The following is a 15,097-nucleotide window of genomic DNA, read 5'->3' as shown; positions in this document are numbered from 1 at the left end:
CACAGACTCCTCTCCTACAACTGTCCCAGCACCTGGCCACAGACTCCTCTCCTTTAACTGTCCCAGCACCTGGCCACAGACTCCTCTCCTGTAACTGTCCCAGCACCTGGCCACAGACTCCTCTCCTGTAACTGTCCCAGCACCTGGCCACAGACTCCTCTCCTGTAACTGTCCCAGCACCTGGCCACAGACTCCTCTCCTGTAACTGTCCCAGCACCTGGCCACAGACTCCTCTCCTGTAACTGTCCCAGCACCTGGCCACAGATTCCTCTCCTACAATTATCCCAAATCATCTCTGTTTATCCTTGATGTAAACATACAGGAGCATGGGTCATGTAAGACAGACAGGAGGAGGAGGAGAGGGCGAGAGAGAGAGAGAGGGAGAGAGAGAGAGAAGGGCAGTCACATGCGAGGGTCCTGGTGTGTTGCTAAAGAGTGGGGTCTATATTTAACCAGGAATGTACACAGAGCCAGAGACCTCATGGAACGAGACCATAACAACAAACACAGAACAGTTTCTCTACAAACAACCCCTCCTTCACTTATAGAGAACCACCAGCAGGAGAGAGAGAGAGAGAGAGAGAGAGAGACAGGCAGGCAGACAGAGAGGGAGAGAGAGAGGGAGAGAGAGAGAGAGAGACAGGCAGGCAGACAGAGAGGGAGAGAGAGAGGGGGGAGTGAGAGAGAGAGAGAGAGAGAGAGAGAGGGAGAGAGACAGGCAGGCAGACAGAGAGAGAGAGAGAGAGAGAGAGAGAGGGGAGTGAGAGAGAGGGAGGGGGAGTGAGAGTGAGTGAGAGAGGGAGAGAGAGACAGGGGGGAGTGAGAGTGAGTGAGAGAGAGGGAGAGGGAGAGAGAGGGGGGAGTGAGAGTGAGGGAGAGAGGTCTGGTTGAATGTTGCTGATAGCAGAGCTGAGTGAAGGACACCTACCTCAGATGCATTAGAAGACTGAGACAAGGTAAGGAAGGAAGGAAGGTGTGTGGTACTGCGGTGTAGAGGTTGACCCGCTGAATGTAGCTGACTGTAGCATGGATGCTGATCAACAGCAGTTTGTTTTACCCATAAATCAGATGCAATAACAACCAGTGTTATTCTCACATTCTGTTGGCTGTGAATGGTGAATGATCAACAAACGTCTGACCAATCAGCCGACTAGCTGCTGATTGACCAATCAGCAGACTACCACCTGCTTTCAATGTCTTAGGTTAGGAGCAAACAATAACACCTTGATATCAAATGTACTAATCTACGCTTGAATCATGTACTGTACTGTAACTGTTACATCAAGCTAATGATTCTCATTTGTAACAGATAGTAAATTCATTGATTTGCGGAGCACTTGTTGACCTAGATTCTGCTATAGGTCAGGCCCCTTGACACTTGTTTGCCCGTGTGGAAAAAGTGATATAAAATGAATAGAAATATTATGCCACATATTATGTTGCTTTTCTGTTTCTGCCTCCATAATATATACCATAATATATACCATAATATATACCATGATATACACCATAATATACACCATAATATATACCATAATATATACCATAATATACACCATAATATACACCATAATATACACCATAATATATACCATAATATACACCATAATATATACCATAATATATACCATAATATACAGCATAATATATAACATAATATACACCATAATATCACCTAACATACCATATAGCACCATAATATACACCATAATATATACCATAATATACACCATAATATATACCATAATATATACCATAATATATACCATAATATACACCATAATATACACCATAATATATACACCATAATATACACCATAATATATACCATAATATACACCATAATATATACCATAATATACACCATAATATACACCATAATATATACCATAATATATACCATAATATACACCATAATATATACCATAATATATACCATAATATACACCATAATATACACCATAATATACACCATAATATACACCATAATATACACCATAATATACACCATAATATACACCATAATATATACCATAATATACACCATAATATATACCATAATATACACCATAATATACACCATAATATATACCATAATATACACCATAATATATACCATAATATATACCATAATATACACCATAATATACACCATAATATATCACCATAATATACACCATAATATACACCATAATATACACCATAATATATACCATAATATACACCATAATATATACCATAATATATACCATAATATACACCATAATATACACCATAATATATACCATAATATACACCATAATATATACCATAATATACACCATAATATATACCATAATATATACCATAATATACACCATAATATATACCATAATATATACCATAATATACACCATAATATACACCATAATATATACCATAATATACACCATAATATACACCATAATATATACCATAATATACACCATAATATATACCATAATATGCACCATAATATACACCATAATATATACCATAATATACACCATAATATACACCATAATATATACCATGTTATATACCATAATATGCACCATAATATACACCATAATATACACCATAATATATACCATAATATACACCATAATATACACCATAATATATACCATAATATACACCATAATATACACCATAATATACACCATAATATACACCATAATATACACCATAATATACACCATAATATATACCATAATATATACCATAATATACACCATAATATACACCATAATATGCAGTGCATTCTGAAAGTATTCAGACCCCTTGACTTTTTCCACATGTTGCTACGTTACAGCCTTATTCTAAAATGGATTTAAAAAAAATTAAATCCTCATACATCTATACACAATACCCCATAATGACACAATACTCCATAATGACACAATACTCCATAATGACACAATACCCCATAATGACACAATACCCCATAATGACACAATACTCCATAATGACACAATACCCCATAATGACACAATACCCCATAATGACACAATACCCCATAATGACACAATACCCCATAATGACACAATACCCCATAATGACACAATACTCCATAATGACACAATACTCCATAATGACACAATACTCCATAATGACACAATACCCGATAATGACACAATACTCCATAATGACACAATACCCCATAATGACACAATACCCCATAATGACACAATACCCCATAATGACACAATACCCCATAATGACACAATACTCCATCCACAATGACACAATACTCCACAATGACACAATACTCCACAATGACACAATACTCCACAATGACACAATACTCCACAATGACACAATACTCCACAATGACACAATACTCCATAATGACACAATACTCCACAATGACACAATACTCCACAATGACACAATACTCCACAATGACACAATACTCCACAATGACAAAGCGAAAACAGGTTTCTAGGAAAATGTGCAAATGTATTAAAAGTTAAAACCAGAAATACCTTATTTACATTCATATTCAGACCTTTTGCTATGAGACTCGAAATTGAGCTCAGGTGCATCCTGTTTCCATTGATCATCCTTGAGATGTTTCTACAACTTGATTGGAGTCCACTTGTGGTAAATTCAAATGATTGGATATGATTTGGAAAGGCACACACCTGTCTATATAAGGTCCCACAGTTGACAGTGCACGTCAGAGCAAAAACCAAGCCATGAGGTCGAAGGAATTGTCTATATAGCTCAGAGACAGGATTGTGTCGAGGCACAGATCTGGGGAAGGGTACCAAAACATATCAAAACAAATCATATCAGCATTGAAGGTCCCCACTGTAAGGGCTGTCGTCGGATGAAGACCAAGGTGCGGCGGAGTTAGTGTTCATCATATTTCATTATTAACCGGAACACTATACAACTACAAAATAAGAAACTGACAGCCAAACAGTCCTGTCAGGTGAAACACAATGACAGAAACAACTACCCACAAAACCCCAAAGGAAAAACAGGCTGCCTAAGTATGATTCCTAATCAGAGACAACGATAGACAGCTGCCTCTGATTAGGAACCCTACTCGGCCCAAAACAAAGAAATACAAAAACATAGAAAAAGGAACATAGAACGCACACCCAAAGTAACACCCTGGCCTAACCAAAATAAAGAACAAAAAAACCCTCTCTATGGCCAGGGCGTTACACCCACCAACAAAATGGCCTCCATCATTCTTAAATAAATAAGTTTGGAACCAGCAAGACTCTTCCTACAGCTGACTGGCCGCCCGGCCAAACTGAGCAATTGGGGGAAATGGGCCTTGGTCAACTAGGCCACCAAGAACCCGATGGTCACTCTAACAGAGCTCCAGAGTTCCTCTGTGGAGATGTGAGAACCATCCAGAAGGACAACCATCTCTTCAGCACTTTACCAATCAGGCCTTTATGGTAGTGTCCGGATGGAAGCCCCTCCTCAGTAAAAGGCACATGACAGCCCGCTTGGAGTTTGTCAAAAGGCACCTAAAGGGCTGTCAGACCAGTCTCTTTATCCTGAATGCCAAGCGTCACGTCTGGAGGAAACCTACCACCATCTCTACGATGAAGCATGGTGGTGGCAGCATCATGCTGTGGGGATGTTTTTCAGCAGCAGGGACTGGCAGACTAGTCAGGTTGAGGGAAAGATGAACGGAGCAAAGTACAGAGAGATCCTTGATGAAAACCTGCTCCAGAGTATTCAGGACCTCAGACTGGGGCGAACGTTCACCTTCCAACAGGACAATGACCCAAAGCACACAGCCAAGACAACGCAGGAGTGGCTTTGGGACAAGCCTCTGAATATTCTTGAGTGGGTCAGCCAGAGCCCGGACTTGAACCCGATCGAACTCTCTGGAGAGACCTGAAAATAGCTGTGCAGCAACGATCCCCATCCAACCTGACAGAGCTTGAGAGGATCTGCAGAGAAGAATGGGAGACACTCCCCAAATACAGGTGTGCCAAGCTTGTAGCGTCATACCCAAGAAGACTTGAGGCTGTAATCGCTGCCAAAGGTGCTTCAACAAAGTACTGAGTAAAGGGTCTGAATACTTATGTAAATATGATATTTCAGTTTTTACATTTGCAACCATTTCTAAAAAACTGTTTTCTCTTTGCATTATGGGGTATTGTGATGTCATTATGGGGTATTGTGATGTCATTATGGGGTATTGTATGTAGATTGATGAGGGGGAAAAAACTATTTACTCAATTTTTTTCCTATATAACTATAGACTATATAACTACAGACTATATAACTATAGACTATATAACTATAGACTATTTAACTATAGACTATTTAACTATAGACTATATAACTACAGACTATTACTACAGACTATATAACTATAGACTATATAACTACAGACTATATAACTACAGACTACATAACTATAGACTATATAACTACAGACTATATAACTATAGACTATATAACTATAGACTATATAACTATAGACTATATACCTACAGACTATATAACTATAGACTATATACCTATAGACTATATAACTACAGACTATATAACCATAGACAATACCTACAGACTATATAACTATAGACTATATAACGATAGACTATACCTACAGACTATATAACTATAGACTATATACCTACAGACTATATAACTATAGACTATATACCTATAGACTATATAACTACAGACTATATAACCATAGACAATACCTACAGACTATATAACTATAGACTATATAACGATAGACAATACCTACAGACTATATAACTATAGACTATATAACGATAGACTATACCTACAGACTATATAACTATAGACTATATACCTACAGACTATATAACTATAGACTATATAACTATGGACTATATAACTATAGACTATATAACTACAGACTATATAACTATAGACTATATAACTATAGACTATATAACTATAGACTATATACCTACAGACTATATAACTATAGACTATATACCTATAGACTATATAACTACAGACTATATAACCATAGACAATACCTACAGACTATATAACTATAGACTATATAACGATAGACTATACCTACAGACTATATAACTATAGACTATATACCTACAGACTATATAACTATAGACTACATACCTATAGACTATATAACTACAGACTATATAACCATAGACAATACCTACAGACTATATAACTATAGACTATATAACGATAGACAATACCTACAGACTATATAACTATAGACTATATAACGATAGACTATACCTACAGACTATATAACTATAGACTATATACCTACAGACTATATAACTATAGACTATATAACTATGGACTATATAACTATATATCTATACCTACAGACTCTGACTGCAGAAATATCCCCATGGCGTTATTGTTGGCCTGTCTTGATCCATGAGACTAAATCGGGATGGTGTCTGACTGCAGGGTAATCAGACGATCCTAACCAAGTGTTGATAACAGGTCTAGTGAATGTGCTGTGTCCCAATGCTGCTACATTGAAGGACGTGGTGCTTGGCCTACTTCTAGACCCCCAGCTGGCTTACGACAGGACTACTGTAATATGTGAATGTTGATCACAAGCCTCATGCTATCTGCACTGGAGTTCTTGGTGCAGAAAACAGCATGCTACAGATGATGGAGTCACAGTCGGAGGTGGGAAACACCTAAGCCTTGGATTCTGCAGGAAACGTGTGTGATGGAGAAAACATTCAAATGTTAGCGAAAAATAGTTGACCAAGGCTTTCTATTCATTCATGGCAGCCTAGGGGGGCCCTGGTATTGTTGGTTCACTTGGCAGCCTAGGGGGCCCTGGTATTGTTGGTTCACTTGGCAGCCTAGGGGGCCCTGGTATTGTTGGTTCACTTGGCAGCCTAGGGGGCCCTGGTATTGTTGGTTCACTTGGCAGCCTAGGGGGCCCTGGTATTGTTGGTTCACTTGGCAGCCTAGGGGGCCCTGGTATTGTTGGTTCACTTGGCAGCCTAGGGGGCCCTGGTATTGTTGGTTCACTTGGCAGCCTAGGGGGCCCTGGTATTGTTGGTTCACTTGGCAGCCTAGGGGGCCCTGGTATTGTTGGTTCACTTGGCAGCCTAGGGGGCCCTGGTATTGTTGGTTCACTTGGCAGCCTAGGGGGCCCTGGTATTGTTGGTTCACTTGGCAGCCTAGGGGGCCCTGGTATTGTTGGGTCACTTGGCAGCCTAGGGGGCCCTGGTATTGTTGGTTCACTTGGCAGCCTAGGGGGCCCTGGTATTGTTGGGTCACTTGGCAGCCTAGGGGGCCCTGGTATTGTTGGTTCACTTGGCAGCCTAGGGGGCCCTGGTATTGTTGGTTCACTTGGCAGCCTAGGGGGCCCTGGTATTGTTGGGTCACTTGGCAGCCTAGGGGGCCCTGGTATTGTTGGTTCACTTGGCAGCCTAGGGGGCCCTGGTATTGTTGGTTCACTTGGCAGCCTAGGGGGCCCTGGTATTGTTGGTTCACTTGGCAGCCTAGGGGCCCTGGTATTGTTGGTTCACTTGGCAGCCTAGGGGCCCTGGTATTGTTGGTTCACTTGGCAGCCTAGGGGGCCCTGGTATTGTTGGGTCACTTGGCAGCCTAGGGGGCCCTGGTATTGTTGGGTCACTTGGCAGCCTAGGGGGCCCTGGTATTGTTGGTTCACTTGGCAGCCTAGGGGGCCCTGGTATTGTTGGTTCACTTGGCAGCCTAGGGGGCCCTGGTATTGTTGGTTCACTTGGCAGACTAGGGGGCCCTGGTATTGTTGGTTCAGTTAGCAGCCTAGGGGGCCCTGGTATTGTTGGTTCACTTGGCAGCCTAGGGGGCCCTGGTATTGTTGGTTCACTTGGCAGCCTAGGGGGCCCTGGTATAGTTGGTTCACTTGGCAGCCTAGGGGGCCCTGGTATAGTTGGTTCACTTGGCAGCCTAGGGGCCCTGGTATTGTTGGTTCACTTGGCAGCCTAGGGGGCCCTGGTATTGTTGGTTCACTTGGCAGCCTAGGGGGCCCTGGTATTGTTGGTTCACTTGGCAGCCTAGGGGGCCCTGGTATTGTTGGTTCACTTGGCAGCCTAGGGGGCCCTGGTATTGTTGGTTCACTTGGCAGCCTAGGGGCCCTGGTATTGTTGGTTCACTTGGCAGCCTAGGGGGCCCTGGTATTGTTGGTTCACTTGGCAGCCTAGGGGGCCCTGGTATTGTTGGTTGACTTGGCAGCCTAGGGGGCCCTGGTATTGTTGGTTCACTTGGCAGCCTAGGGGGCCCTGGTATTGTTGGTTCACTTGGCAGCCTAGGGGGCCCTGGTATTGTTGGTTCACTTGGCAGCCTAGGGGGCCCTGGTATTGTTGGGTCACTTGGCAGCCTAGGGGGCCCTGGTATTGTTGGTTCACTTGGCAGCCTAGGGGGCCCTGGTATTGTTGGTTCACTTGGCAGCCTAGGGGGGCCCTGGTATTGTTGGTTCACTTGGCAGCCTAGGGGGCCCTGGTATTGTTGGTTCACTTGGCAGCCTAGGGGGCCCACAGGCTTGTCCAAACTAAACACACTCACCTCTACAGAGAACCCCCCCCCCCCCCTCTCAAAAAATAAATAAAACCGAAATTGAATCCATTTCCTCCCGAATCAAACCATGTCCTTTTTTTTTCCCAGAATGGATCGATCAAAGCCACACGGGGAGGTGTTCCAGTACAGGAACCAGGAACAGTCCTCCTACCTCCTGCTGCAGCTGAACCACCTGAGACAGGACAGGATCCTTACCGACGTGCTCCTCTGTTCAGATAACACAGAGATCCCCTGCCACCGCAACATCCTGGTCTCTAGCAGTCCTTACTTCAAAGCCATGTTCTGTCACCACTTCAGAGAGAGAAACCAGGAGAAGGTGGATCTAAAGGTAAGGCTTGTTTAACTTTTTAAACTCCTGCCTCACTCTACAGAAACAGGAGAAGGTTTACTTTTATGTAAAGTGCCGTGTGGTTTCTGCCTGTCAATGAAAGGCGCCGTACAAATAAAATATAATCTTTCTAATTATTATTATTATTGAAGGGGATCACCTCCAGCATCCTGAGTGACATCGTGGACTACGTCTACACAGGGGTCATCACCATCACCGTGGAGACAGTGCTGCCTCTTATGCAGGCTTCCTCCATGCTCCAGTACACCAGGCTGTTTGAGGCCTGCTCCTCTTTCCTGCAGGTGACCACAGATGAATTAGCTTCCTGGCTTAAACTCTCTGTGGGCACTTTCACATTGACGTTGAAACTTTAATAGGAGTAATAATGTATTGTTTTGTCCCCCTGGTGAATACATTTACATTTTTTATTTATTTTTACATTTCATATATTTCAGGAGCAGCTGAGCCCAGACAACTGCCTCAGCATGATCCGGCTCTCAGAGATATTACACTGCAGCAGTCTGAAGGAGAAGGTCAGTAGAATATGTTTAGTTTTAAGTAGGTATTGTTGGTTCACTTGGCAGCCTAGGGGCCCTGGTATTGTTGGTTCACTTGGCAGCCTAGGGGGCCCTGGTATTGTTGGTTCACTTGGCAGCCTAGGGGGCCCTGGTATTGTTGGTTCACTTGGCAGCCTAGGGGGCCCTGGTATTGTTGGTTCACTTGGCAGCCTAGGGGGCCCTGGTATTGTTGGTTCACTTGGCAGCCTAGGGGGCCCTGGTATTGTTGGTTCACTTGGCAGCCTAGGGGGCCCTGGTATTGTTGGGTCACTTGGCAGCCTAGGGGCCCTGGTATTGTGGTTCACTTGGCAGCCTAGGGGGCCCTGGTATTGTTGGTTCACTTGGCAGCCTAGGGGGCCCTGGTATTGTTGGTTCACTTGGCAGCCTAGGGGGCCCTGGTATTGTTGGGTCACTTGGCAGCCTAGGGGCCCTGGTATTGTTGGTTCAGTTAGCAGCCTAGGGGGCCCTGGTATTGTTGGTTCACTTGGCAGCCTAGGGGGCCCTGGTATTGTTGGTTCACTTGGCAGCCTAGGGGCCCTGGTATTGTTGGTTCACTTGGCAGCCTAGGGGCCCTGGTATTGTTGGTTCACTTGGCAGCCTAGGGGGCCCTGGTATTGTTGGGTCACTTGGCAGCCTAGGGGGCCCTGGTATTGTTGGGTCACTTGGCAGCCTAGGGGCCCTGGTATATAGTTGGGTCCCTTGGCAGCCTAGGGGGCCCTGGTATTGTTGGGTCACTTGGCAGCCTAGGGGGCCTGGTATTGTTGGGTCACTTGGCAGCCTAGGGGGCCCGGGTATATAGTTGGTTCACTTGGCAGCCTAGGGGGCCCTGGTATTGTTGGGTCACTTGGCAGCCTAGGGGGCCCTGGTATTGTTGGTTCACTTGGCAGCCTAGGGGGCCCTGGTATTGTTGGTTCACTTGGCAGCCTAGGGGGCCCTGGTATTGTTGGGTCACTTGGCAGCCTAGGGGCCCTGGTATATAGTTGGTTCCCTTGGCAGCCTAGGGGGCCCTGGTATTGTTGGTTCACTTGGCAGCATAGGGGCCCTGGTATTGTTGGGTCACTTGGCAGCCTAGGGGCCCTGGTATTGTTGGGTCACTTGGCAGCCTAGGGGGCCCTGGTATATAGTTGGTTCACTTGGCAGCCTAGGAGCCCTGGTATTGTTGGGTCACTTGGCAGCCTAGGGGCCCTGGTATATAGTTGGTTCACTTGGCAGCCTAGGGGCCCTGGTATTGTTGGGTCACTTGGCAGCCTAGGGGGCCCTGGTATTGTTGGTTCACTTGGCAGCCTAGGGGGCCCTGGTATTGTTGGTTCACTTGGCAGCCTAGGGGGGCCCTGGTATTGTTGGTTCACATGGCAGCCTAGGGGCCCTGGTATTGTTGGTTCACTTGGCAGCCTAGGGGCCCTGGTATTGTTGGGTCACTTGGCAGCCTAGGGGGCCCTGGTATTGTTGGTTCACTTGGCAGCCTAGGGGGCCCTGGTATTGTTGGTTCACTTGGCAGCCTAGGGGCCCTGGTCAAAAGTAGTGTACTAAAAGGAATTAAGGAAAAGGGTACTATTTCGGACTCAGCCCATGTGTATCGTCAATGGCATTCATTCATTCATTCATTCATTCATTCATTGATTCCAGGCCAGGGAGATGGCAGTGCAGAGCTTCTCTGACGTCTCTACCTCTGAGGACTTGTGTGAGCTCTCCTTACCTGAGCTGATGGGTTACCTGGAGGATGACTGGCTCTGTGCCGAGGAGGAGCAGGTAAGATAAGATTATACTTTATACAAATCCCTAAAAAAATAAACACCCAGTCAACAACAATGGACAGACGGCCACTAAAAGCAGCATCACATCATCAACAAAGTTAAAACTATCAATGGATGTTAAGAACTAAGTGTTGAAATTAAAACGACTTATTATTAAAACCAGGTGTTCGAGACGTTGCTGGCGTGGATCCACCACGACCCGTTCTCCCGGCGCGGCGCCATCTCCGACCTCTTCAGGAAGGTGCGTCTGCGTTACATCCATCCCACCTACTTGTTCCAGTTCATCGCCAGCGACCCCCTCGTCCAGTCCTCCGCCCTGTGCACCGAGGTCATCGAGTCCGTCCGACGCCTCATGTTCTCCATTACTACTAAGTGTGGGTCGGACCTCAAGCCCCTGTGGGTGACCCCGCGGCGTTTCACCTGCCGGGAGACCCTGGTTCTAGTTGGCGGCCGCAAGAACAACGAGCAGACGTCCCGCGAAGCACTCCTGTTCGACGAGAGGACTCAGCGCTGGCAGTGGCTGGCCAAGCTGCCCTTGCGACTCTATAAGGCCTCCTATGTCTGTATCCACAGTATCCTGTATGTTCTGGGAGGCCTCACCATGAACACTAAGCACAGAGTGGTTAGCACCACTGTCTATACGTTGTCTCTGAAGAGCAACCAGTGGAGGACGGCTGAGCCTATGATCCAGCCTCGCTTCGCCCACCAGTCCGTCTCCTACCTGCACTTTATCTTCGTCCTGGGGGGCCTGGGTCCGGAGAAGCAGGTGTGTGACACTGTGGAAAGGTACAATAGTATGTTCAACCAATGGGAGGCTATGGTTCCCATGCCGACGGCTGTGCTACACCCGGCGGTTGCCGCTAACGATCAAAGAATCTACATGTTCGGGGGAGAGGACGCGATGCAGAACCCTGTCAGAATGATACAGGTAGGCAGAATGTCATTCTGTTGAGGTTGAGGTTGAGTGGTGAACTTGAGTCTTGAAGTCTTGGGTGTTGAAGTACTGAAGACTTGAAGTCTTGGGTGTTGAATTACTGAAGACTTGAAGTCTTGGGTGTTGAATTACTGAAGACTTGAAGTCTTGGGAAGTACTGAAGACTTGAAGTCTTGGGTGTTGGGAAGTACTGAAGACTTGAAGTCTTGGGTGTTGGGAAGTACTGAAGACGTTGAAGTCTTGGGTGTTGGGAAGTACTGAAGAGTTGAAGTCTTAGAGTTTGCTGTTAATTCTTTTAAACTTTTTGGGGGGACAAATCTACACAGAAACACTCAAATCTATCCTTTTTCTCCAGGTGTATCACATTGGCAGGAATATGTGGTCTACGATGGAGACCAGGACAGTGAAGAACGTTTCTGCACCAGCAGCTGTCATCGATGACAAGATCTACATTATCGGAGGTAGGTGAAGGCTGGGGTTTGTTGCTTTAGTCAGGGGAAGAAAAGAAAAAAAGACAATCTAATGTTTCAATTAAATACAACTTTATTTATCTACTTAGGACTTTGAGATCTTCGATATCTCTTCTGTCTTTTGTCAAGACAACTTTATGAGCAGCTCTTTCCCCTAACTGTCCCCTAGTGTCCTTTTTGCAGGCTACACCAGAAGAATGATAGCGTACGACACCAAAGCCAACCGCTTTATGAAGTGTGAGAACCTGAAACAGAGGAGGATGCATCACGCCGTCACGGTGCTCGACGCCAAACTGTACGTGACCGGAGGACGTTTCATCAACGGACATGACGTCGTAGAGGACTCCGACAGCTTCGAGTGCTACGACCCGAGGACTGACGCGTGGACGACTAAGGGGACGTTGCCGTACAAGCTGTTTGACCACGGTTCTCTGTCCCTGGTGTGTGTCTCCAACACATCCAAGCCTCCCTGAGTGTGTGTTGTGGGTGTGGGTGTGGGTGTGGGTGTGGGTGTGGGTGGGTGTGTGTGTGTGTGTGTGTGTGTGTGTGTGTGTGTGTGTGGTGTGTGTGTGTGTGTGTGTGTGTGTGTGTGTGTGTGTGTCCAATTTCAGATGGTACTGTCTATGCATGTGTTGCTGCTTGGATGTGACATTGACAGACACAGACATTGCAAAGAACATCTCTGATGTCTTTCCCTGTCCCGCAAACATTTTTTTTTTTAAAGTTCCCTCAATGGGTGACAGTTTTTCCAGTAGCGAATCTAAAATCAAATGAGATTTTTCGAGATTTTACTTGTCGTGTGGAAGCGAAGCCCTGGGCAGTTAATTGTTGTGTCGAACTGAAGACTATAGGTGTATACAGTACTGTAGACTATATGAAGACTATAGGTGTATACAGTACTGTAGACTATAGGTGTATACAGTACTGTAGACTATAGGTGTATACAGTACTGTAGACTATAGGTGTATACAGTACTGTAGACTATAGGTGTATACAGTACTGTAGACTATAGGTGTATACAGTACTGTAGACTATAGGTGTATACAGTACTGTAGACTATAGGTGTATACAGTACTGTAGAACTGGTTGGATTTGCGAAAAGAGAATTTTGTATTTTTCTTTCACACAACTTTTTAGCTAAATCCAATGATATGGTAAAATGTTTTGTTGATTTCACGTTGAATTCACGTCAGTTAACATCTGAAACCAAATCAAAACTAGACATTGAACTGACTTCTGTCCTCAGTGGGTAGGGTCCAGAGTTTTCTCTGGGCACATCTTCAAGGAAAACTCCAGTCACTACTCATCACTGTACAAAAACAAACCCTACGGTAGGCCAAACATGATGTCCTGTGTGGCTCAGTTGGTAGAGCATGGTGTTTGCAACGCCAGGGTTGTGGGTTTGATTCCCTCGGGGGACCAGTACGGAGAAAAATGTATGAAATGTCTGCATTCACTACTGTAAGTTACTCTGGATGAGAGCGTCTGCTAAATGACTAAAATGTAAATGATGTGAGACAGTAGTCTCTGGTAACTGACTGTAGCTAGCCAGCGCATGCAGGATTCAAAACATTAGGAACGTTTTATACTGAGCGTACAAAACATTAGGAACGCTTTGTACTGAGCGTACAAAACATTAGGAACACTTTATACTGAGCGTACAAAACATTAGGAACGCTTTATACTGAGCATACAAAACATTAGGAACGCTTTATACTGAGCATACAAAACATTAGGAACGCTTTATACTGAGCATACAAAACATTAGGAACGCTTTATACTGAGCGTACAAAACATTAGGAACGCTTTGTACTGAGCGTACAAAACATTAGGAATGCTTTGTACTGAGCATTCAAAACATTAGGAACACTTTATACTGAGCGTACAAAACATTAGGAACACTTTATACTGAGCGTACAAAACATTAGGAACACTACACTGAGCGTACAAAACATTAGGAACACTACACTGAGCGTACAAAACATTAGGAACACTTTATACTGAGCGTACAAAACATTAGGAACACTACACTGAGCGTACAAAACATTAGGAACACAAATGTTGAGTTGCACCCCCTTTTGCCCTCAGAACAGCCTCAATTCATCAGGTCATGGACTCTACAAGGTGTCGAAAGCGTTCCACAGGGATGCTGGACCATGTTGAAGTGGATTTAACAAGTGACATCAATAAGGGATCATAGCTTTCACCTGGATTCACCTGGTCAGTCTATGTCATGGAAAGAGACAGGTGTTCTTAATGTTTTGTACACTCAGTGTATATTTATTAATAATGAATAACATTCCCCCGAGGCGACCGTGGATGGAATTAGTCGTATTTTAGTGAGGATTTATAACCAAGTGAACGGACATAAGATTTAACGATACCATATGCACATGATGAGAACGACATCGTAGTTATATATGAAGACCGTGGATGGAATTAGTCATATTTTAGTGAGGATTTATAACCAAGTGAACGGACATAAGATTTAACGATACCATATGCACATG

At 44.5% G+C, this 15,097-nt stretch overlaps 1 protein-coding gene across 1 annotated transcript; it reads left to right on the top strand.

Annotated features, from left to right (window-relative positions):
* The first annotated feature begins 791 nt into the window (after window positions 1–791).
* On the top strand, window positions 792–13,117 carry LOC106564714 (kelch-like protein 38). Its single transcript, XM_082969814.1, has 8 exons — window positions 792–956; window positions 8,632–8,872; window positions 9,025–9,174; window positions 9,328–9,405; window positions 11,056–11,178; window positions 11,347–12,111; window positions 12,473–12,578; window positions 12,771–13,117. Exons 2-8 carry the CDS (start codon window positions 8,633–8,635, stop codon window positions 13,058–13,060), a joined length of 1,752 nt encoding a protein of 583 aa, XP_082825940.1. The 5' UTR covers window positions 792–956; window position 8,632; the 3' UTR covers window positions 13,061–13,117.
* The last annotated feature ends 1,980 nt before the right edge of the window (window positions 13,118–15,097 follow it).

Source organism: Salmo salar, chromosome 02, assembly GCF_965601325.2.
Source record: "Salmo salar chromosome 02, fSalSal1, whole genome shotgun sequence".
NCBI classification, from domain to species: domain Eukaryota; kingdom Metazoa; phylum Chordata; class Actinopteri; order Salmoniformes; family Salmonidae; genus Salmo; species Salmo salar.
This window is presented reverse-complemented; position numbering and strand designations above follow the sequence as displayed.

Excerpts from the sequence above, each read along its gene's own strand:
- LOC106564714 (XM_082969814.1), top strand. The coding sequence starts at position 8,633 with ATGGATCGATCAAAGCCACACGGGGAGGTGTTCCAGTACAGGAACCAG. Across the intron at positions 9,175-9,327 it reads CCTGCTCCTCTTTCCTGCAG|GAGCAGCTGAGCCCAGACAA; the intron begins GTGACCACAGAT and ends CATATATTTCAG. Across the intron at positions 12,579-12,770 it reads CAAGATCTACATTATCGGAG|GCTACACCAGAAGAATGATA; the intron begins GTAGGTGAAGGC and ends TCCTTTTTGCAG.